We start from the raw sequence: 26,423 nt of genomic DNA, 5'->3' as shown, positions 1-26,423 counted from the left end.
GGCTCAGTGGTAGAGCGTTCCCCTCCGGTGCTTGGGGTCCCTGGTTCTATCTCAGCTCGGGCCGTGAGGACTTTGTAGTGGACAAACACGGTGTTCGTGGGTTTTCTCGGGGTTCTCCCGTTTCCACCCACTTTCTTCATTCCACCATTTCATTCATCGCCATTCATCCTTTAGCCTAACCGGCATAATCGTTGGACGTAAAACTTAAAGATTTCATTTCAAAGAACTCACTGAGCAAAACTCACAACTCACTGATTGTCATTGTTGGTGCATCACAAACAGTACATTGCAAATTATGATCTATTAGCAAAACAATTTTGAAACTTTCCACTGAACTACTATAGAAAGCATCGTTATGGTACCTTTTGTGTGGGTGTCTCTTCTACTTTGTGATCATGGCAACTATCAAGCTAGTTGCCAATGTTACCAACCATAGCGAAATTCTGCTATGCGTAGCGATTTTTCGTTGCCCTGGCGACAAAGCGTCGACGGACGAAAAATATGAAAAATGTAGCGAATTTTGAAAACCTATCTTAAAACTTTCAACTTTCAGCCATAGCTTGGAAGGAGTGAACAAATTAGATTACAAAACATTTATTTTAAGTTAGAAAACATGTGACAAAAATTTATCAATTTGAGCCTTATGCAGAGTCGTTCTGACGCGTGATTAGTGCCATACTAAAGAGTTCGACTAACATATGTTTCCTGCAATAGTCAGGCCTCAAGTATGACGCTAATCATACGTCAAAACGACTCTGCATAAAGCCAAATCTATCTTGTGCATTTAATGCTTGTCCGGGTCTTAATTAAAGTATTGTTTTGGGAAGAGATGGCCAACTTGTTGTAAGGTAAAAGTACTGTTGAGACAAAAGTATAGAATTTTTTTTTATGCAGTTAAATACAGCGTTGTCCGGAAAGTAATAGGATTGAGTCTATTTTTAAAAAAAATATTGAGCCAATCGTTCCAATTCTTTAAAAACTTTCAAAATAGGTTCCTTCTGCGTCGATGCAGCGCTGCCAGCGCGATTTCCAAGCATTGAAGGCGTCACGGAAGTCATTCTCCGGAATAGCCTTGAGAGCCGCGGTGCAAGCTGCTTGGATCACCTCTGTCGTCTCAAAATGTTTGCCTTTCATCGGGCGTTTCAGGCGAGGAAACAAAAAGAAGTCCGGGGGCCACATCTGGGCTGTAGGGCGGCTGAGGAAGCGTTGGGATGCCGGCCTTGGTCAGCTAGCTGTTCACAAGAAAGGCGGTGTGAGCCGGGGCGTTGTCATGGTGCAGCTTCCAGTCGGCTCCGATGTCTGGTCGGACCCGATTGACCCTTCGTTTGAGTCTCTTGAGCACTTCCACGTAAAACTTGGCGTTGACGGTTTGTCTAGGAGGAACAAATTCATGGTGGACGATGCCCTTGATGTCAAAAAAGACAATGAGCATCGTTTCACTTTGGATTTGCTCATTCTTCCCTTTTTGGGGCGAGGAGACGTCGTCGTGTGCCACTCGGAAGATTGCCTCTTTGTCTCGGGATCATACTCAAAGATCCATGATTCGTCACCTGTGATTACGTTATTCAAAAATTGGGGGTCACTTTCACACATGTTCAAATTTTCTTGGCACAATTCCACTCGCCGCAATTTCTGGTCGTTAGTGAGTACTTTTGACACAATCTTCGCGCAAACCTTGCGCATGTTCAAATGCTCCGTCACAATTTCATGAACCACAGTTTTTGGTAAATTTAACATCTGGGAAATTAAACGAATACTTAGTCGACGGTCTGAGTTCAAAACTTCGCGCACACGAGTCATATTGTCGGTGTTTGTCGAAGTCGAAGGTCTTCCAGCACGGTCTTCATCGGCGACCTCTTCCCGGCCCTCCGAAAAGGCCTTGTGCCACCGAAACACACCACTTCTTGCTAAAGCAACATCTGGGTAAGCCTGCTTGATCATATCAAACGTCTCTGTCGCAGATTTACCGAGTTCAACACAGAATTTAATCGCGTACCTCTGCTCTAACGAACGCTGCATTTTCGGCTTGCACCACTCACAGAAACACGTTGCGCGAAAAAGCCTGTCCTGACTCTCCGTGTGCTCGGAGACAACTGACCAGCCGCTCATTCGTTAGCTAGGAACACCCTCTACCGGATCCAGTCGGTGCGCGCACGCTCCGAAGTACAGTCATGGCGGAATAAAATCAGTCCTTTTACTTCCCGGACAAACCCTGTAGTATTTTATAGTAGTTTTCTGGAGAGAAAAAATTAAAAAATAGCATTAAACGAAACAAAATACTTTTTCCTTGAAAGTAATTGTAATGAAACATTTTATGAATTTTATATTTGATGCATGTATCAACATTATTTGCACATTTACCTTTGTTTAATTCGTTGTCAAGTGATATCATTGTAACTATTCTTACATTATAATTTAGTAGTTATTGTACTCAGTAACGAATAAAACATATTGAGTCGTCCATTTGCAAACGGCATTTTGTCCAAGAAAATTCGATTTTGAGATATTTTCACCATGTATCCCTTTTCTTCCAATTCTATTATTGTTTTTAGAGATGTTTACAATTACAACTGACGTTACAGAATGTTCATCTAATATAAATAAAATAAAGAGTTTGCTTCTATGTTTGTCTGTGTGCGGCCTGGAGACCAGACGAGTGGACCGAGAGTTACCAAAATTTGGTCACGGATACCTTGGTCCAGGCCCCAGATCAAAACGAAGCTTTTTTTTTCTTTTTTGAAATTTCGAACCAGAGGGGTCTCAGAGGAGGGGAGCGTTTACCGGAACCGGCCTGGGGACCAGAAAAGTTGACCGAGAGTTAACAAATTTTGGTCATGGAACCGTGGTCCAGACCCTAGATCACGTTTACCGGGACATGTAAAAGTAGTAGAAAATGACCGATATTAGTGTCTGATTCGTAGATTTCTCAGTCGCTGAGATCGGTGGTGAAGTTTCGATTGCATTAAATTCCAAATTCACCCTACTGGGCAGCGGGCCGGGGGTCATCCGACATCAATGGTAGTTTCCGCGATCGCTGAGAACAATGGTAACACTTCCATTAGCAATGACTTGTAAATTCAGCTACCATTGTATGGTGGCCGGATGTCAGTAGGGAGGGGGATACCGAGACATGTAAAAATGACCGCTATTAGTGTCAAATCCATAGTTTTGGCGGTCGCTGAAATGAATGGTGATCCTTTCACACACGTTGAGTTCCAAATATGGCCCCCATGCGAAGAATGGGTATATTCAGCTAGTATGTTAATAAAGAACATTAAAATAAAAGAATAATAAGCATTGATCGTGACTTTTACTTCAGGAGCTCCTCCGTGGCTAGCCGGTGGCAATAGCCGAGTGGTCTCGGGCGTTCGGCTTCGGATCATGAGGCGCAATCCACTGGGGGTTCGAATCCCCCTGGAGAGCAAGGTCTGAATTTTACCTGTCCTGGATGTGTGTTTGTGTCCCTGTCGTGTTTGGATTACGCAGAAATTGCGCGAATTGCCAGTGGCGAACAGTATCCCAGTTGGGACGAACTTTAAAAAAAAAAGCGGTTAGCATACGCGCCTTTAGCGTGGGAGATCCGGGTTCGATTCCTGGCGGGAGCTCATGTGGTTCAGATTCCACGTTAATTAGTAGGTCCACGTCTCATATAGCCTCGCTGCTGAAAGGGACGTTAAACTCAAAATCAACTTTTACTTCGATAATATTAACTCAAATAAGACTGATTCTTTTTTAATTCATGAAATTTAGTGAAACCATAAAGCAGGGCTTTCTATTTGGAATTTAGGCGTATTATTAATTTGTGAAATATTTTGCAGTTTTGTTAATACCTTTATTTTAAAAAAATAATGTTTAAATTTAATTTTATAATGTAGCGGAAAATAGCAGAATTTCAGTAAGGGTAGCGGAACGTAGCGGAATTTTGACGGCACAGTAGCGACTTTTCGAGCTGGGGACTTGGCAACATTGATAGTTCCACGTAGCAGAAAGTGGCAGCTCGCTAATTCGACAAGTAACGGCGTATTCTGAGGATTTGAAGATGGTTTCCGCAGCTTATCTGCCGTGTCGTGACAAAACGCTGTAACTTTGGCGAAGAAGTTTTGCGAAAATGAGCCTTAAAGTTTTCATCCGAAAATGTGATCTGTATCGTGTAGAAATAGTGTATCTTGACTTTGGAAACACGTGGTTACATGTAATGTTACGTAAATGCATGTTGTGTGATTAAATTTGGTGAAAATTGATTGGTTGACTATTATTGCCTAGTTACACTGGTTCTACACGATACAGATCACATTTTCGGATGAAAACTTTAAGGCTCATTTTCGCAAAACTTCTTCGCCAAAGTTACAGCGTTTTGTCACGACACGGCAGTTATGCAGTAAAAACATGTTTACAATGTAATATTTTTTGATACATGCCGTACTTTCTTTTGGTATTTTGTAACTCATACATAAATACTGTCTTCGTAAGAATGGCGTAATCATATTTTTAGCTGGGGCACAAGAGGTAATTTAATCTTGGGGATAAACTTTCCCTCACGATTTCTCGAAAACTGTTGATCCTATTCTGATCCTATTTCACAAATAAACACATTAACAACTTTATGATATGGTCATATTTCAAGTAAAAAGTAACAAATTTCGTTTAATCTTGGGATTAGTTTTGCTGAAAGTTTTTCTAAAAACCTATATTGTAATTTTCTTCATTCTTGATAAATGTATTAGTAACAACTTGCAATATGACTTGATTTAATGCAATAAATAGAAACGAGAAAGCTTAATTGCGATTTATTTTTTACACTTTGTATGTTTATTACTTTTCAAATATGCATTTTCATCACTTGCGTATTTTATGGACAACCGAGTCTACCGGCAATAGCTATGCAACAATTAATAAAGAAAGTTAATATAACAAGTATAAATTAATTTAAAATAATACGTTTACGGTTTATTATCTTCTTTTCGTGGTACTAGTTTCTCTATATTTTCCCAAATGTGAACACGTACTATGGCAGCTGTTAACGCTTAGTACGCAATCCCTCTCTCTTTCGTAGACACTGATAATTTGATAATCCCTAGAATACAGCAGTCGTCTGCCAGAAGAGAGAAACGTGTAACTGCTTGCTCACCCACGTAGACTCCTCCGTAATAGTGTACTAGTGAGCCACCTACGGCATGGCAACCAAGCAGGTTTCTTCTCTGTGGATCGGTTTCCGTAGGCGAAGCGAGTAAATCGAAGTTAGGAATAATGACATAGCAGCCATTTTAGGGCTATCTGAGAAATTCGGGGCATCACGTCGTAGCGCATTGCGTCAACGCAATTGCAAAATTTATGTTTTACTTGGCGATCGTTGTTATTATACTCTGTAGTTATAATTACTTATTGCGCTATTTCCATTGAGTTGAATCTGCTGATTTTGCACCAACAATTACAAAATGAGGCATGCAGACAATATTGTAGCTTGGAGAATGTGTTAACTTCTATTACTCTGGTGAGTATTGTGAGTAATATCTAGCGGGAATATGAAATGCTACGAAGAAAATTATCAATTTTTATTTTGTTACAAAGTAAATTGATTATAGAACTTCTTTTTTGTAAGGCTAAAATCAATACACTAATGGATTTAAAACCAAATAGTAAAATCACTATACCTATTTCGTGATGCAAATTGATGAACGAGAAATATTGTGTGGGAAAACCGGGTACATTTCGTAACCATATGCGTTAACACAACTCAAAATTTGCGATTTAGGTAGCGGTAACGGACATAACAATTATAGTGACTGCATTTTTGCGTTACGTTGCTATACTTAGTATTTTTGAAAAGACTGATACGGAACGACAACCAACGAACAGTAACAGAAGCGACTCTTGAGGGAAGTGACATTGGTAAAAATTAAAATTTTACGAATGCAATCCACGAGAAGTTAACTGCGCAAATGAAAGATGGAATTTCATTTACGGTGGAAAACATTAATGGTCTCAAAGCAGAAGTTCAAACAAAACACACCAACCACTTTTTGTTCATTGTTATGCATATTATTATTATTATTATTATTATTATTATTATTATTATTATTATTATTATTATTATTATTATTATTATTATTATTATTATTATTATTATTATTATATACAAAGTCCGTGGTAGTCTATGCCTTTAAACCATAATACGTCACTGATTTTAATAGATTACTTCAATATTATTGCAAGTAGTACGTGCAACATCCTTAGTGGAAATCGAACAATAACAGAGCTATACTCAATGTGCTACTAAACGGTTTATATTTTTCTTGTACAGAGCATAAGTTGTTAATACAGAAATCTATAAAGATTAATTTTCTGGAAAGGTTAAGCATAGTAAATTTGAATTATTATCATTCAAAATTAATAGAAATGAATAGATAATTAATTTCTCTTTAGAATCTTACCAGGATTCCAAACTTAACCCAAAAGCAGAATACAATATCAAAATTTTTGTTAAACAGTGGTCTAGTATTTCGGAAATACTCTTCAACAAAGTGAAAAAAATATCTTTTTTTCTTTCTTTTTATTAAGATTGGATAAAACTATCATGCATGAAATTTATGACTCATATGTAAAAACTGTTTCTGATGCCATTTTCCCTCCTGAATTCAAATACATATTCCTTTTTCTCCTAGTAGATTAGGTTTTTCCACAATTAAAAAAAAACTATTTGGTGCATAAGAAATATACATTTGGCAACCGTGCAAAATGTGGCAATGTCGACACGTCACGTAAAAACAATGTAGCAGACAATTATAAGTTGAGTGTGGAGGTGTTGTTGTCTGTTCTGCAGCTGTTTACATTTTTGCTTTGCAGCTGTTAGAAAAGAACCGGTTGTTATCTTGGTAAATCGAGTTTGCGTAAATACCCAGATTCATTTTGTCATATTTGTGGCAGGTTTATTCTTGAAAAACAGCGACAGAAAATAAGTGAGTTTGTGAAGGTATCAGTTGCGTACTTCGGTATGGATATGGGTGATTAAGACAAGAGTTTCGCTCCTCACATTGTATGTTGGTCTTGTGTACAGGGATTACGACTGTGTGTGAAAGGTGTTAAGACATGTATGCCGTTCGCCACACCTATGACTTGGAGACATCAGAGGGATTATATCACTGACTGCTACTTTTGTCTTGTGAAAGTTACAAAAACTAGAAGGAACATTGTACATACCAACCTTCCGTCAGCAATTAGACCTGTTCGATGAGAGGAATATTTACCTATCCCTGTTCCACCTGACAAATGTGACAGTATGTCCGACATAGAAGATGAAAGTCAAACATCATCCAATGTTTAGGTACTGGTAGAGACGTCTGAAAACAGTCATCAGTTTCCACAGAGTGAAATCAACAACCTAGTCAGGAACCTTAATTTAACAAAAGGCTCTTGATTCTACTCTGAAGCCAAGGAACTTATTCGCGTCAGCAACAAATTGTGCATCGTACACTTGGTACAGTCATCCTGAAAGGATCTCTTGCCCTTCATTTCAAAGTCACACTGTATGTGTACTGTTCAAATGTAAATAGTTTAATGCATCACCTTGGAGTAGAATACAATGCTGCTGATTGAAGATTGTTTATAGATTACAATTAAACAAGTATAAAAGGAATTTTTTTTTCACAACGGAAACACATTTCCATATATCGCTGTAACACATTCGGTAGTAATGAAGGAAAACTACGCTAGTATGTAGTTTGTATTGAACAATGTGAAGCATGGTGAACACAAATGAACAGAAGTGGTGATTTCATTGTTATTAGTCTATTGCTTGAGCTACAGACTAGTTACACAAAAATTCCTTGCTTTTATGTGAATGGGACGTAGGTCAAAATCCCTTCATGGAAGCAACAGCTGTGACCAACCAGAACTTCTTCACCCTGATGAGAAAAATACATTCCATGTACCATTAGTGGAATCTTCTAGTGTCTTCTGTCTTTACACATTAAGTTCGGGATTACGAAACAATTCCTGAAGGCTTTGGACAAAAATGGTACATGTCTCAAATACATTATTAACAAGTATTCAAAACTAAGACAGGAGAAACTAAAGGATAGAGCTTCTACAGGACCACAGATACGGAACTTGATGATGGATTCAGGTTTCGAGAATACGATGGGTGAAGTTGAACTGTTTCCGTGAAAAAGTTTTAAAAATGTACTCAATAATTCTTGGGTAATAACAAGGCTGAGAACTACGGAGAGCTAGTCAGTGATATGTTACTACACTTCCGATGATTAGCATGCAACGTGAGTGTAAAGCTATACTTTCTATATAGTCACTTGAGTTATTTCCAACATACTTTGGGAGAGTTTAGTGAGGAAAACGGGAAGAGATTCCACCAGACTCACAGAGGAAAGATATCAGGGAAGGTGGAATATTAATAAGTTTGCTGATTTTTGTTGGCTTCTGAAAAGAGAGTGAAGTTTTGCATTCTTTTGTTTCTGAACTAGCTTTATTTATTGATTTATGTTTCATGCGTATGTTCGAGTAGCCACTGTTATTGCTTTTTGTTGGTACTAAAGTAATTACCAAGTGTTCTAATGTATTTGGTAGAGTACGTGTATTGCCATGTGTATGTGTATTTGGTATTACTACTGCTACTATAAATATTATAAACAACACCAATGGCGATTAAATCATTGCAGAAATATGTTTAGATATTTAACATAAAAGCATAAATATCCATGGAAAAAATTGAAGTATTAATACGTAGGTGTTCCCATTTGTGTTTATGCAATAAATATATGTGTATGGAGATTTTAACATATGTCTAATTTAGCTGTAGGTTAAAAAATAAATGTGCTACAGAAAAAAGTAATATTTGGGAAATCTACGCAAATTTGCAATTTAAAATCACCCTGAACATTCTATTTTCTCGAGTTTCAAATTATATATATATATATATATTTAAAAATACACAAATTTCGTAATTATTCTGTGTTTGGACACTTTTTCTGAAAAAACCTAATGTTTTAGCGTAAAACGAAGTTCGTTTTCATAAACAGCATCCACAAATTATAGAAAAACAAAAAGAAAAGAAAGATCTAAGTCATCAGAAATTGCATCTCAAAATGGCGAATTGTGTAATTTTACCAGTAAGGTACGAAAAGGAATTCCGAGTTTTTACACTTATTACACAAGATATTATGGAGATAAAAATCATAAAATATTATACAAAAATCCTAAAAATGATATGAATCCTAAAAATGATATGAAAATCCTGTTTCAACTTTCCTCCCTTAATAAAATTTTATTTCGTTATTGAATTTGACCATCTACCAGCTACCAGTTATTGAATTTGACGTCACACGTAGTAGTTTTTAAGTATTTGATAATTTCCACACTTAATCTTTAATATTGACACATGTTTATCCGTATTTTATAATTTATGAGAGAAGGGAAAATCTACGTTTATATTCTCTTCAAATGAATTGCCGAAATAAGTTTTATATTATATATCCATTTAGATTTGATTATAAGAATTCAATTAAAAAGAATTAAAAATATTTAAAATGAAAGTGTTTTATTATGTTGCATACTTTGGGAACTGCTTGGTAGTTCTGTGGATAAAATGCAGATGACGTGAAACTTATATTTTATATTACTTGTCTGAATTGCAGCTAAATTTGTGAGCAACTTAATCTAATAGTTATCTACTATTGTATATAATACTATATATATGTTATCTGAGGGCTTCTTACCTGTATTTTTACCACATTCATCAACAGCATTAAAGCAGTTTTGCTTCTTCTCTTCATCCCCCTGACTCTTACGTTCGCATTTCTTCTTTGCCATTTCCTTATTCAACGATCCATTTTCAATCTGTAAATAAGCAATAATCTTAAATTATGGACACGTTAACAACGGAATAGGAAAAACAAAATTCATTAAAGCATTCTTTATAGGGCTATTTACGTTAAATTGACTAATTCAAATCTCATTAACTTCTTTCTATATTATAAATTTTATTTACTCAGGTTTGTCGGTGGCAGTAGAACTTTGAGCATAAAGCATTTTGTGTTACAGTACTTTATGTTGTTGCTTACATAGACACCGTTAAAAATGTGAATACCAACTAAACGACGAAAAATTAGCAATATATTTCCAAATATGGTTTCCTAAGTCCACTTAGTTAGTTTACCCAAAACATTTGCTCCCAAATGAGACAGATTCACCCAATTCCTTAAGCTTTTTAAACCATTTTACAAGGTAAAGATGACACTGATTCCATTCATTTCAATATGCAACTAGGATTTACTATTATAGAATGCATATTAAGTTGCTGCGACTCAAATGTCCGGTTTCTCGTCTGGTATACTCGATGAAATAAATATTTTCCATCCCTAAATACGTTTTGCAACATTACACGTGCCGCAAGGTAAGAGCTTCAGAAGATACTGCAAAAGAGGAGACGTATTGCTTGAAGCTTTATGTGTTGGCCTTCCAGTTAGGCTATATATAACGAAGTTTGTGTGTCTTTTGTATCCCTTTCTCCTCTACCCCTTGCTGTATTTGCTAAAACAGTGTTTGTTTTCATCTTTTGCAATAGATTTGGCATATTGAATTATCAAAGAACCAGCTTTTTTCAATGCTTATAAAGCATATTAACACGAGAAAATATATCTAGTTAACGAATGGTATGAATTACTGAAGCTGCTCTTTTCTTCTAAGATTGATTGTGAACAACATCGTGCCCGTACTTTACCTCGTAGTACTCTCGTCTCCTCCTACTTTCTCATTACACTAACTATTCCATAATTTATAGTTGCTTTCATCATCCGCCTGCCTTAGTCTAAATGGCATAATCGTAGGACGTTAAACCGAATTACGTTGAATTCCATTTTTCTTCTATGATTTAAGATGGGAATGCGTTCGAATTTTGAACTTTGATAATTCTGGAAGCAATTCGGTTGGACGATTCTGAATTAACAGGCTTCGGTTAAATAGCTCTGAAGCCGTGTAACTAGCTAGAGTTAATCGGAAAAATTAGTGCGGCAAATTTGAAATTTATGTCTTTAAAAATTATTCAAGAAATTAAGAATTTTCTAAGAATGTAAATAACACTAAAAGGTCATTTTGTTTTAATTCATCAAACTACTTTCCATGATTCTTTAAGATGCTGATCAATTTTTAGTTTTTGTTATAGATCTTTGTTCTTGGAGTAGAGAGAACTGGTTCTTCTATAATAATACAGGGTGTACCAAAATGATCTTTCCAAATATGATAGCATGTAAGTCAGAAATAAGGGTAGATAGAAAGGTGCGGTTTCTGGTGTAATGTTGACATATACCTAAAATTTTACTAGCCGTTTAACAAAGTTCATTGTATATGCCGTCTGTCGCACGCAGGATATCTAAGCGATGTTCCAATCCCGCCCACGTCCGGTCTAGTATGTCCTCCATAATGTATTTCAAGTGCTATACCGATTCGAGCTCACAGTTCCCGCAGGTATAGCAACGGGGTCTTGTAGACCACATCCTTAAGAAAGTTCAAAAGAAAAAAAGTTTAGTGGGATTACATCGGGAGACCTTGGGGTCCAAGCAATGGGTCCTCCTTGACCAATCCAGCGACCTGTAAATATGTCGTCCAAAGCAATCCTAACAATCGCGAACCAGCGACGAGCGGCACTGCCTGCTGCAGCAGGATGTCAGGCTGCAGGTGTTCAACCTGAAGAAATGTAAACTGTTCCAACATTTCCAGATAAGTAGTCGCGGTGATTAACGCATTTGCAAAAATATAAAATAAAATAAAATAAAATAAAATAAAATAAATAAAATAAAATAAAAAATAAAACGGTAAAATCAAACAGACCACATCACACATTTAACTTTGGACTTTTGCGCACGATTTTCTGGCTTACATGGGGGTCTACGCGCCAAGTATCTGCACATTGTATCGGTTTACTATCCCGAATACGTGAAAGCACTCTTCGTACCAGAATATCATCTTTATAAAAAAAACTAAATATTTTTCGATGCGATTCAGAATCCCAATTGAAAATGCATTGCGCTTTGCTCTGCCATCAAATTGAAGCGCTTGCAGCAGCTGCAACTTGTGGGCAGGCAGTTTCAGTCACTTAGGTGACACTCTGTGCACCGTGGTCGGTGGTTCCGCAACAGTCGAGACGGTTGACGGTCTGATTTGGTTTGGCATGGAAGAAATGCCTGTTGCACCCACTCAACAGCTGCTTCAATCGTGTTTGGACGGCCAGAACTCGTCGCCTTAATGACACTTTCGGTTTCCTTGAACCTCGTGTAACACTGCCGGATGGTTGGATGTTATATGGGTGCGTTTGTAACGCGCCCTATGTTCCGTTAGACCTGGGTGGAAGATTTGGTTTCTACCCACCATTCCACACACACTGTGAAATCTTCTGGGGATGGTAATTTTGGTCAAAGCCTCACCTGCAAAAGACAAAAGAAAAATAATTTAGATAAGAGAGATTTGTTGTAAGTGTTGGTGTAGAACAAAATTTTAGGTGTGTGTGTATGTGTGTGTGTGAGAACAATATGCTGCAAACCGCACCTTTGTATCTATCTCCGTGATTGACTTACACACTATCAAATTTGGAAAGATCATTTTGGAACACCCTGTATAATAAGTACAGATTTATAAATATATAATTAATTATTTTTTCCATTTTCATTCTAAACTTTTGTAATGGTGGTTGAAATTTTTAATTAAGTATAGAATGAAATTGTACTATGTCCAAACGTTTAGCACAGACATATTTAGAGCTTCTTACAAAATTAATTGTTTACTTACAAATCCAAGTTTCTCCATGAAGCACTTCTTGAAGCACTGAAAGGCAAGTAAAAATACCTTAAGTATTCTAATTTGATACACAATATTCATAATATTATTACTTTATATTTTTAAGTATATTTTCCTATTATGTTGTGTGTCAGTGTTAAGGATACTAATCATCAAATCACCAGATTTAGCAAATTAGTGAGCTTTCTTTATGCACGATCATCTTGTTTGTTAATCATTAACTTTTTAAGATACAACTAACCTGCCCGAATTTTGCAATTATCTTCTAGAATCAGTATGTGGCTACTTTGAAGTATTACCCATATAGAAGTGCAGAATTAATGAAATATTAAATATACATTAAAGTTTTATCGGACTTTGGCACTACAAAGAGAAAGTGATAACATTGAGAGAATGAATTAGATGTAGTGGTGTTATGTAGCCATTTTACCCAAATCTATTGTTAAAACTGTTTGTTAACTTTCAAATCAATTTCTTACAATTTCTATGAATATATATGACTAGGGTCATTTCATAAATAATGCACACTAGTTTTTTCGGGAATTACACTTTTATTGTTTAGAGAGATCTCTTTACAGCCCTTCAGTATAATCTCAGTATACTCTCCCTGCATGGCAATGACGGAATCCGAACGTCCTAGAAGCTTCTGTATTCCAAGGACGACATCTTTGTGGAGCCGTCGAATGGTTCGGGTAACGACAACAGAAAGCTCTTCCAGACACGGGGACCGACGTCAACTTAAACGTTGTTTCAACTGTGGGAACAGGCCGTGGCCTGCTGGACACATGTCCGGACTATAGGGAGCATGAGGTAACATTTCCCAACGGTATTTGCAAAGCTTTTTACGCATTATCAGTGTGCAGGCGAACGTTGTCATGAAGAATCAGTGAAGCCTTCTCAGCAACAGCGGTCAGGTTTTATGCTTTTCTCTGCGCAGTCTCTGTAGGAATTTACAATTATATGCTTCTTTGACACTTCTTCCACATGAAATTCAGCAAGTTATGACAATGCCCTGGTGATTGTACGCAAAAATCATCCTTTCCAATGCATAAAGTAACTATATTCAACATTAAATCTTTGTTTCGGCATTGTTGCATTATTCAGACGTGTGTGCTTTTGCTCAGCAGTGGGGGACTCATCGAGCAGACATTCCTCTCACCTGTGAATTACTTATCAGAATTCGGTTTACTGACTCAGATTGAATCCCTGTAATTTCACACGTCCATCTGTGTCACACATGTCAAATGTCACACGGCGATTTTATTCGCATCCATCTGTCACAAGTTGCACACTTCTTTCTTCGGAGATGATTTCGGCCTTTGACACACGTCTTGCTGCCTCAACATTTCAGCTTCAGATGACCAAATGCTTACCGCGACTTCATCATCCACTCCGCAGTGTTCCCATAGTGTGTATTATTTATAAAATGACGCTTATATATATATATATATATATATATATATATATATATATATATATATATATATATATATATATATATATATATATAATTTTTTACAGAATCATATTAATATGAATGTAATTGTCTGGGGTGGAGCCCTAGCTGGCCAAAAGCTAGCGAATTTATAAAATATTTATGTACCTTAGTTTTTTTTTTTTTAAAAAAAAAAGAATGTGTTCAGAGAGGAAACTGTGCGTCTTCCCGAGGAGGGCGCAAAGGCACTGATGTGAGGAGGGCGCAGCGGACATCGGGCCGGTACTTGATTATGGCCAGTCCACCCCTGGGTTTTACAATGCTGATTTATCAGACCTTTGTTGAATGCTGGCATATTCTCCTCTCCGCTTCATTAGTCTTTGTTGATTTTGTTGCTTTTATAAATTCATAAGGTATTCAGGTCTATGTAATTGTTTTTGGACTCTGCATGTTCAATCCATTATCAATGATATCAAACACTAACATCTTGTCTATATCTTACTTTATTTTTTTTTATTTTTTTTTTATTTTTTTTATTTTTCATTTTTATTTATTTTTTTTTACTGTGAAACGATATGCGTACAGAGCGTGCACGTTGTTTCCACGATCTAACCTGGCATGACTTGATTAGATATTTATATTCTTTACGATGGCATGGATCTAATTGATTCAAGAGTTATGTTTATTTATTTACTAGCTGAAACGACCGTTCTTCGCACGGAGGAAATTTATAGCAGGTAGGTGACTCGCTTAAATTGATTTCTGACTACTTAATAAGTTTCTTACTTTTATATATGAAGTGCACGGTTATTCAAGAATTGAAAATTTGGTAAACGGAAATTCATTTAAAAAGAAAAGCAACAATAATGCTATTAAATTCAAATTAAGAAAATTGTAGTGATCCATTTTACCAACGACAACGTGTATGTGCTTGTTATATTCTTTAGTGGGATCATAACGGAATGCCTCACCTGACAAACTATAATCTCTACTTTTTCTGCTTCGCACGTTCTGTGTTTTGTTCATGCGCTTTCGATCGTTGTCTTTCGCGAACTCCACTCGTTGTAATTCTACTTAGTTCGTTTTGTAATCTTGTTTCTGTAACAGTTTCTCTGTGTCTGCTTGCTGCGTGTCTCACTCGATCCTCTTCTTTAATTTCTTCTCGTTGTGCAAGTTTTTACATAATGTATTCATTCTCTTCCGTTGTGACGCTAAACATGCTTCGTGCTCCTCATCTGTTTCATTTCTTCGCTGTTCTTTCTGCGAGAGTCATCAGTGGCAAGATTACCTCCTCTTTTAGTTTTCGGCGTTCTGTTGAACTTTATTATTACTTAACACTTTTAAATATAATTTGATACACTGTTCACTAAGTTTTACCTTTAGCAATTTACTTTCACTTGTTACGTTTTAAACATATAACTGGGATACAATTAACTGTCTGGCATTTTTACTTTTCCTTGATTTGATCTTATATTTTAAAAGTTTCCCTGGAATATATTTAATTTCCAATTTATAGAGAGTAATTCATTTCCTATAAACGTATTTTCCTTGTGCTAAGAACGGGCATTTTAGGTACTTTGTGATAATTCTGAAACCATCATTGTATTTTCAACGATGTCTGTAGACATTATATCTTCTTCTTTTAAACAAATTTGTAAAAAAATTAATTGCTCAAGCTCCGGTCCATCATTGCCTGTTAACTTTCTTTGGTGCTATTTGAGCACACTAGTGCCAAAGAGCATTAAGTAATTTGAAGATGAAACTAACATGTATTTAACTTTCTGTCAATGTGCTTCCCAGAAAAAATGTTTCTCAGTAATCAATAATTATAGTTAATTATGCTTCTGAATAAGTAATTCTTACCGTGACTCTGAAATACGTTTCTTTGTGGAAATAGTGTCGCTACTCTATATCGACTCTTCTTGTGTTGGCGCATGGCGATACTCAAAAGGGAACAGGTAAATTTCAGAGACGCTACAGAGATAATTGTGTATAGGTATGGGAGGCAGCCTTTAGTAGAAGTAGTGGCAGTAGTACAAATTGTAATAGTAGTAGTTGGTAGTAATAGTGGTAGCAGTAGTAATGGTAGAACAAATAATAATAATAGTAGTAGTAGTAGTAGTAGTACAAACAATAGTAGTAATAGTTGGTAGTAGTAGTAAGTAGTGCTAGTAGTAGTACAAACAGTAGTAGTAATAGTTGGTAGTAGTAGTAAGTAGTGCCAGTAGTAGTACAAATAGTAGTAGGAATTCGGATTCGGTTAGGTTAGGTTAAGGTAGGTTTTGTTGTCTGGCTCCCATCATCCAGACGTAAACCCACCATTTTCCTGCAAAACATTAAATAGGTTGAGAAGAACCTGAGACCCCGTATTCTTAATGTGTACCTTCCTAGTGGTGCACATTCTAGAACATCTTCGAAGCTATAGGAAAATAATATAATATGCTGGCACATTCTACAACAATTTCGAAGATTTAGGAACATTCTAGAACATCCTGGTTCATTCTAGAAGGTTCTAGAGCATCCTGAAAATTCTAGAACATTCTCGAACCTTTGGGCAACTTCTATAACAGTCTGTAACATTTTCCAAGATTGTTGATAATTCTAGAACATTCTGGAATATTCGATCAATAATGTTTTGTGTAGAAAGAAGAGCAACATTGAAATTGAAAATTAAAAAATACACGCATTGTCGTTAAAATTTAACCCCTTTTTTTTTTTTTTTTTTTTTGCAGCAACACCGTTGTTTGGGCGTTTTCTCCCTCTAGGACCCCTGCTGGTCCAAACCGAAACATGCTTCATGGATGGGAGATACAGGGCTACAATACCATATAACTCCCATAGGGCTCCGGATCTTGGTTTCGGAGCCTTTGCGGCACTCACGGACAGACCACACTTACTTTTATTATATATATTGATTTATTTATTTACTTAGGTGAGTACTACAGGTAAAGGTACCCATTTATAGTATTCACAAAACAGACAAACATAATAATCATAATTTTAATGACTGGTTAATCATTGATTGTGGCACTCAAAGAATTTATTACTTTTTCAAATTTAATGAAGGATATTATGAATACATCAATGTTTGGATCAAACACACAAAGCTTATTGTAGAGATCACTCATGCTTCAAATAGGCGAGCTTTTCATCAAAGGTTGTTTTTAATGCTCTACAATGAAAGCCCATGACGTAAGCCAGCTTGGACGTCTTCTAACGTTGGGAACTTTAAATTTCAGAATTTCAAGTAATTGCGACACTTTGATTTTGTTGTTTAAATTTTTAAATATAAGACAGAGTAACCGAACTTTTCTTCTGCTGTCGAGGGATACAATGTTCAGTTGTTAACTTAAACATTGGTATGTTTGTATTTTGATTGTATAATTTCTATTTTGCGGCTACTTTTTACTTGCAGGGTTCCAGATTTCGGGAACGTATTCTAGTTTCGACTTAACGATTGTGTTATATATCGTTTTTAATGTGTCTTGTTTCTTGACATCATTTCCAGTTCTTATCGTATATCCCAGGTTTCTATAAGCTTCGCTCACATTTTTTTTAACGTGGTTGGAAAATGTTAGTTTTGTGTCAAAGATGAACCCGAGGTCTTTAAACTCTGCGATCATTTTAATATTTACATTACCAATGCAATAATTATGTTTTAGAGGTGTGTTCTTAGAGAGATTATTGAGTTGACACCATTTGAAACAGCATTTATATTATTTTGTACGAATACCGTCATTGACATTACTAATACATCTTCCGAAGTTTACATCATCTGCATACAGTAGGCTCTGGGAATATCATTAATTACAATTAAAAATAAAATTGGGCCAAGTTTTGAGCCCTGAGGGATCCCTGAGAATACTGATTAATCGTCAATTTGTATACCTCTGCACGGTATTCTTCGACGACAATTTTTATGATATGAAGAAAAAGATCAAGTGCCAAATCTGAGAGTTTTAAACATTTTAGTTTGCTTAAAAGAAGATCATGGTGAACCTGATCGAAAATTTTCCTGATTGTATACTTAACATTAACCTGTTTTTTGTTCTCAAAATACGTGGCTATAAAGTCAGTAAGAAGAGTTAGGTTTGTAAAAGTGGCTATGTCAGGTAAAAAGCCATATTGGTCCCCGAATGAATTCTCAAAACTATGTTAAAAAAATGACGTATTTCCTCTACTTCATTTGAAGATTTACCAACATTTTGAGCGTCGACCTGTTCTTAATTTCTCTCCATCATAGCGTTTTTACTTTTCCATATAAATAAAAGTCATTTTTCTCGGCCAGTGTTTAAACAACCACCGTTTTAACAAACAGAATATCTCAAATGTGATTATCAAAATAGGTGATTCTTTTATGGTAAGGTGTGCAATAAATGTTGTCTATAATTATTAATTAATACTAATTGACATATTTTAAACACGGTTTTATAATAACAAGGCTACATGCGACGGAACCTGCCATTTTAACTGACCATTACTTTGGTTTTCCGTCCGTGGCAAGTATCTTCTGCAAGAGTCCAATCTGCGACCACGCTCGGGGTTTTTTCGTATCATTTGTTACAAAGAGTATTACATCGTATTCATATAGCACAATAAATATACTGATCAGATGGTCTTGAGCTACTGAACACAATGTTACTTGTAAACCTGATGTTTTGTCTGGACATTTTATTATCCTAACCAAACGTAAAGTTACAGATGATCTTGACAGTTAAGGTATATATATATATATATATATATATATATATATATATATATATATATATATATATATATATAGGTATATAGACAGATAGATACAGATATAGATATAGATAAAGATATAAATATGGTATTAATTAATATTTTGTGTATGAATATTTCATCTCTTGTTATGAGTAAAAAAATAATCAGCTATAAACAAGAGATGAACATTCTTGTACAATAGCCATACAAAGTATTATCACGCATATCCTGCAACATTAAAGGTTACATCTTTCAGGCTTCTTTGTTTCTTAAAGATAATCTTGAAAATTATGTCGATAATCGCTTCAGTTCAAAGTTAAATAAGTTTATCTTTTTCGTTACATTGCACTCTTCATTCTCGAGTAGTCTGAATAATTTATATATATATATATATATATATATATATATATATATATATATATATATATATATTCTATAGTTTTGAATATACATACCTTAATATTTTCTGTAGCTTCTTTAGTTTCTTTGTATCTCTCCCAATCCTCTGTAAACAAATAATACCAATACATATAGGATGCATTTATTGTCAAGGTAACATGAGAAAAATGTCAACATTTTAGAATTTTATTTTACTATTATGAAATATAGTATTAGAATATGCTAATGCTGGAGACGAAAATTTCAAAGAAAATATTCAGCTACAATTCAAACTGCACATTCGGAAATGATGGCCAATCGTACTTGTCACTAAAAATTTTAGTAATTGTGGGTTTCTCTTTTGCGGAAAAAAATATCATTCATTAATTATGTTAACAAATCCTAATTACAAGAACAATAAAAAATTATTTTTTTTTTCTTGGAATGCTCTTATAAATATTCCTCCTACTGAATGGGGATTGATCTTTACTTAAAATAATATTTAAGTTTATCAGTATAAAATTCTTTTTTTCTTGAAATAATAATCTCAAGTTAAATTGGCTAGGTTGTTCTCAGAAATAATTTGGAAAGAGAATACTTTTATTAGATAATTATGCACTACTATCTTACATTAATATAACAACAGTAAAAAACTACGTAGAAAGTAGGAGAGAACATAAATTTAAAAATTCTTACCTTTGGTGATACCATTTTCTTCAGAACAACTCCTCACGACTTGCCTAAATTTTTCACCTCCCTAAACAAGAAACAAACATAGTATACTTTAAATTTAAATAGCAACCACAAACATATAGATCATGATCATCTATCGTAAGATACATATATCCTTGAATCATAAGAATACTATATATATACGCATTTATACGCATATGCATATAGCATATTCCGTTAACATCTCGCTAATTTCAATTAATTACTGTGAACGAAGTACGCTGAACTGTAAAATAACTATTACTTGAAGTTGTCTGTTTGCTCATTATGCAGCATCATGGTCGCATAAATAAAACACTGATCAATACTGTTCAACAACGCGCGCCGCTAGCGTTGTGATATGCTGACACAAAATCTGTGATTTCAATATAACGAAATTTGGGGCGAGTGTACGAAGGAGTTGCACATGATGTTAAATTATTTAATTTGTGCTCAATATGTGTCTAACATCTAACAGTGTTCTAGAATAACTTGGTAGAGCTCACCGTCTGTGCTAGATGAGAAGGTAGAATAGATCCTAGCGTGGTTTCAGAGAAGCCCGAGTAAATCCATCTGCCAAGCACCTAAGAAATTCAATGTGCTTCTAGTTATTAGCGTGTACTCCTAGTTATTAGCTCTACATCACATTAATTCGACATTTCTTAATTGCAATGTTTTCTCTAATATATTCCCTGTTACTGATGCTATGGTATCATGGATTCGAGTTCGTAGCTTTAGGGTGTTATTCACTGAAGCCACAATTACACGTTCCTTGAATTAACCCCAGAGAAAGAAGTCAAAAGGAGTGAGGTCTGATGAATATGGCGATCAGTACATCAGTCTATCGCGTCCAATTGATCGATTAATTGAACATAGATTAGATATTAGTCATGCTATCAATGGGGCATATGTACAGATATATTAGTGTATGGAAAACACAAAATGCATGAGTTTTTGATATTATTGTAATGATCAACTAGGATCAGTACAATATATCACTGGTAGAATGAAAATCGTAGACTCGCGGTGAAATAGCTATTGCATTAACATTGTTCATAGGAAAGTCACGGTTTTTAGCTCATTCTCTTCAGCATGAAACAAGCTTTCCAGAGGTTTTATGTATTGGGGCCCATAACATGCTTGAACAGGGAAAATTGGAAAAATTGCCTCCAGAAATCCCTCCCATCAATTTTCGACCCGTCTGGAGTGGTCCCGAGTAAACGCATACAATCCAAATGTATCTCGAAATATACTATAGGGATTAAGAAATGTGTGTACCTAGTTTTGTGTTGATAGATATGAGGAAAAAGCTTGTATACCAAAGATATGAGGGAAAAACTTGTATATCAATACACGGATTTCTGGAGGGAATTTTCCAAACATTTTTTTTCAATTTTCCCTGTTCAAGTACGTTATCAGCCCCAATGCATAACACCTCTGGAAAGCTTATTTCATGCTGAAGAGAATGAACTATAAACCGCGACTTTCCAATGAACAGTGTTGATGCAATACCTATTTAACTGCGAGTTTACGATTTTCCTTATACTACCAGGGTTAATGGGCCCCAGGAACTTACTTCCTTGTCCATGGCAAATAATTGTCTGTACATGGACATATCTTTGTTATGTTTATTGAATAGACTAGCTTTGATTCGGATGTCCAGATGACAGGTTCATGTCCGTTCCTTGTCAGTAACTACTCGCCAGCTCTAAACTAAATTTAGTGGGCATGTGCCTCATCTTCTAAGGTATAAAGATCTTTATATTTGGTGACCGAGCCCTGCAAATGGCAGGCTGGGATTGGCTTTATACCATATTCTATTTCTTGGTAATTATTGGCCGGATCTGAACGAAACTTCGTGGGCCATAGCCCATCATCTAAGGGATAACCCTTACAATATTCACGAAAATGTAATTGAAATTAACTTTGTGGTTTGCTTTTATATCTACTAATACCATTGAAAATTAATAATAAATAGAATATCTAAACATAAATAACAGTCAATGATTTCTTCAGAAATGAAAATTGTTACTAGCAACTTTTGATACAGAGAGAAGAGGAACGACAAGGTGAAAATTTAGAATTTGCAAGATTCTGTATGTCTTTTACTCCGGATGAGGTCAGTAATTTATTATATTCTTTTGCAATAGTAAAGTCGAAGAGAGTTTGTTTTGATTGCCTATCCGCTTATGTAAAACAAATAATAAGAAAGTAACGTATGGATTTACAATTTCCTTACCATGCGGAAATACTTCATAAAACAACGGTTCATTTCCCATGCTTCATCGCAGTTACTTGCTGCAAAGCAAGAAAGAAAAAAAGTTATATTAAAGAAAATACATCAATTATTTTACTAATTAGTTTTGTCTGTCGTTATTAATATAGAATATTTAGGAACTCTTTTGAAGTGAACGTAAAACATTAAAGTTAATAATCAGTGTTAATAATCAAGTTAATAATAAAGTTAATAATCATATACAAAAGAAAAATAATATAGTTTACAAAACGGAACAGAGCGTTTTCCCAGATTCTACATTTCCTTCTTCTTTCAGATTATCATCTCACCAATTCTTCTATAATCGTTCATTTTTATTATTTATGAGTGTTCTCTAGTCTAAAGGGTATAACTATCGGGCATTAAATCACTGTTTATTTACAAAGAACATATAAAGGTAACCCAGAAAATCCTGTCGCTTTTTGTGGAGGTATGTGTTCCATTGGCCCTCACACCGTGAGTTGAATGCGAATGAAGGTACGGCGAAGGCCAGTTATTGGTGCAGGTATATCCAGCATACTACTTGGTTGTGGCAGTTAAGTTACATCAAAAATTTGTGTAAGGACAGAGTGAGCATGCGACCTTCACAAGGTGTCATAAGGGCGTGTATGCTGTACAAGCTCAAACGCGGACCGTGCAGCAGTGGTTTAACAAGTTTAAGGACAATGACTAAATACGCGAAGACACACCATGTGCCGGAAGATTAACACATGTACAAAATGAAGATCTTCAGGCAGCAATTGAGGCGAACAGTGGCCAGACATGTTGGGAACCGGGACTACAATTCACTGTGAGTGGAGAAACCATCCGGCAGCACCTCCGTCAACTTCAGAAGCATTGCAAGTGAGTTCGATGGGTCTCACATGATTTCACTCCGTGCCAGAAGACAACGCGAGCAGACACCTATGTTTCTTTGCTGTTTCGAATGAGGAAGAAGTTATTTCTAGACAAAGTATTTACATGTGATGAGAAGTGGGTTCTGTACGAAGGTCCACCGTGCTTTCATCATTGGTTTGCATCCCATGAACCGGTTCCAAAACAGCCGAAACCAGCACTGCAACAAAAAAAGGTCCTCTTGTGTTTTTGGTGGACTGGTCGCGGCGTCGTGCATCGGGACTGCTACCAGCTGGTCAGAGCATCAACGTAACTGTATACTGTCAGCAGCTGAGCAGTGCTCAAGAAAAAAATCAACATTCTGGAGCCAGCACTTCTGAATCGCAATGGGGTACTCCAGTTACAGGACAACGCTAAGCCTCACGTGGCTAGGATGACCCGGGACAAAATTCTAAGCCTTGGATGGAAAACACTATTGCATCCGCCATACTCCCTGGACATTGCACCGTCCGATTATCACCTGTTCCATTTCTTGGACAATCACCATAGAGGACGTCAGTTAAAATTCCTAGTAGAGATGAAAAATGCACTTGATATATTCTTTGCTTCACGACCCACCAAGTTTTGCCACGATGGGATCCATGGCCTTCCAGAACGTTGTGAGAAGGTCGTTGATGCTGATGGGGATTATTTTTGATCTTCCAGGTAGTCTTAGATGACACATCGATGTTCGAAGATGGTGGGTGAAAGAGAGACAGAACTTTCTGGATTACTTTTATAGATAAACGTTCAATTTGATTTAATTTGATTTGGGGTTTAGCTTCCCTTTTATCAGGGCGGTTATGTTAGACAGGGACTTAGAGTTTGACGTGGATTCTGAACCACATGAGATCGCGCCGGGATTTAAACCTGAGTCTCCCATACTGAAGTCCCGTACGCTAACTGTTCATCTACGAGGAACTCCTAAGTTTCAATTTTATCAATTAAATGTGATCATAAATTTAAAAGTTCATTAATTGCAATGATAGTATACTATGATTTACAAGGCATTTTTTCTTGAAAACAATTTCATTGATTCATGTGTGAACTCATTAAATTAGATAAACGCATGAGAGAAATGAAAATAATATTACCTGGTAGGCTTCCACATTCATTGATCATTTTCTCACATCGTTCGTTTCCACTTTGTTCTTCACCATGCATTTTGGTGCACCATTGAAGCACTCTTTCACCGTTAAATTCTCCATTTTCAGTAATCTACAGGAATACATAATACAATTTGAGAATATATATTTTTCAATATACTTAGCGCATTGCTAAAATAATGTACAAAAATGGGATATATATATATATATATATATATATATATATATATATATTAATTGATACATTTTCTTGGGTTGAACAAGATTATATGCGTTAAGTGAAAATATCATGTGTAGATTTCGAGAAAACAAGGAAAAACTAGTTTCTGTAAACCTAAGAATGAACCTGTGTATGAACCGCGTAACGTATTAAAGTGGAACTTGTGGAACAGTGGAAGAAAACTTCATCAAGCTTATTATCAAGACCGTTGCAACAGATACTTATAGTGAAACAATGCCCTGCAATCTAATTGTGAGCTACGTAAATCTGGTAAATTCCAAACTAAGTGGCCGATCGTAGGAAATACAATGCAGATAAAGTAGCAAGTCATCAGTAAAACCGTACATACCCAAGGCTAAAGTATATATACCAACATCTAGTGCATGTGGCTATTGCATAGCGCATAAACTGTACACAGTAGGACGCTGATTATAAGAAAAAAAATGCTCTTGGAAGCTGGGATCAAACCAGAGATGCCATGCGCCAGATCGATGTACTTCTAGTAATCCACAACGGCTCACAAGTAGGCAACTTGTTGGCACATTCTTTTCTGACCAAAGTTTGTAATTTATAGACTTCATCATACACAACTAGTCTTTAATATACCACATAGCAAAATTAAAAAAAAAATCTTCGTTACGGAGATACAACGTTTCAAACAATGCAAAAATGAGCTGTTTAGTCACGGCAACCAGAAACAAACGTTTTAGCGTGACGTGATATCTCGGTATTACAACGACTTACCGAGGGTAGTCGTCAACCTGGTTCGACAAAATATGATATACAAATCTCGAGTGGTAGTAATCTTTAATAATTATATACTATCGTTCTCACCTTTTTATATAAGAATGATAACGTCGATAAACAGTGCTAAAATGGTTTATTAGTTGATATACTTTATAATATATTTTCCTTAACACTGTCAAGCACACAAACTTGCTGACTCGGTATCCATAAACATATACATAGCAACAACTATCCCATAATAATATCTTACATATCTTAAAAACATTCTTCTTCTGTTATTATTAAATTAACATTCTATGAAGTATAGTGCATATGTATGAGCACTTTCTGCCCAAGGTACAGGTAATTATTAACCTATCCAAAGTATTTTGTTATATAAAAATGTCGCCCGACAAATGGACTGAATATAAAAGTCATAAGCGAGTTTGGCTTTTATGTTCAAGAACCACTGGTCCGTTTACAATAATGGTCTTAAATTACACATGTACTTTATATTTTGATCACACCTCGTATATATCTTCATTACATTTCATATATATATAAATACATTTATAACAAATCTTTAATTTCATTAATCCTTGTCTTTTATTACATTAATTATATTTATATTATTATCATTCATCACATTATTATTATTATTATTATATTTTATCCTTTATTACTAAAAACGTCGACACTTATTAATATAATTGACGAGGGTGAAACACAAATTACCATGATTAATAGTTTTGATCATTATTAAAACGTTGATGTTGCAAATAATGTTTGCTCTTTCAGGGCGCATTGAATAACAAATAAGTTGGATGTTGCATTTTAATGTATACATCGTAGCACTAAAATGTCATAAATAAAGAAGAATTTTGTTCGAATAATATATAGGATAGCTCATAAAAACAGTCGTCGAATAATTAGTTTTATAGAATAGATCTTCTTCTTAACATAATCTTTGACAATTAAGTTTTCAACGCAAGTCAATCTAATATAAATAACCTTTGCCTTTAATTAATTATAAATCGAATTATGATTCGTAACATTAACAAGAAAGAATAAAAATCATTTGAAAATTAGCTTTTCAGTCTACCTAAAACTCTATTTAAGCACTTCAAGTATTTATAAGAATCGTTTTCATTATTGATATTAACACATAAACTT

At 35.5% G+C, this 26,423-nt stretch overlaps 1 protein-coding gene across 1 annotated transcript in view; it reads right to left on the bottom strand.

Moving 5' to 3' along the window:
* LOC145661055 (uncharacterized) overlaps positions 1–26,423 on the bottom strand; it is a 62,252-nt gene that overhangs the window by 12,498 nt on the left and 23,331 nt on the right. Inside the window, exons 4-9 of the mRNA XM_081726493.1 lie at positions 24,293–24,416; positions 22,290–22,348; positions 20,036–20,096; positions 19,417–19,466; positions 12,790–12,825; positions 9,726–9,846 (exon numbers count right to left, since the gene is read on the bottom strand). Of these exons, the coding sequence (XP_081582619.1) occupies positions 9,726–9,846; positions 12,790–12,825; positions 19,417–19,466; positions 20,036–20,096; positions 22,290–22,348; positions 24,293–24,416 (451 nt within the window). The remainder of the gene's footprint in view (positions 1–9,725; positions 9,847–12,789; positions 12,826–19,416; positions 19,467–20,035; positions 20,097–22,289; positions 22,349–24,292; positions 24,417–26,423) is intronic.

Source organism: Thermobia domestica, chromosome 9 (assembly GCF_964235325.1).
Source record: "Thermobia domestica chromosome 9, izTheDome1.hap1.1, whole genome shotgun sequence".
NCBI lineage: Eukaryota > Metazoa > Arthropoda > Insecta > Zygentoma > Lepismatidae > Thermobia > Thermobia domestica.
This window is presented reverse-complemented; position numbering and strand designations above follow the sequence as displayed.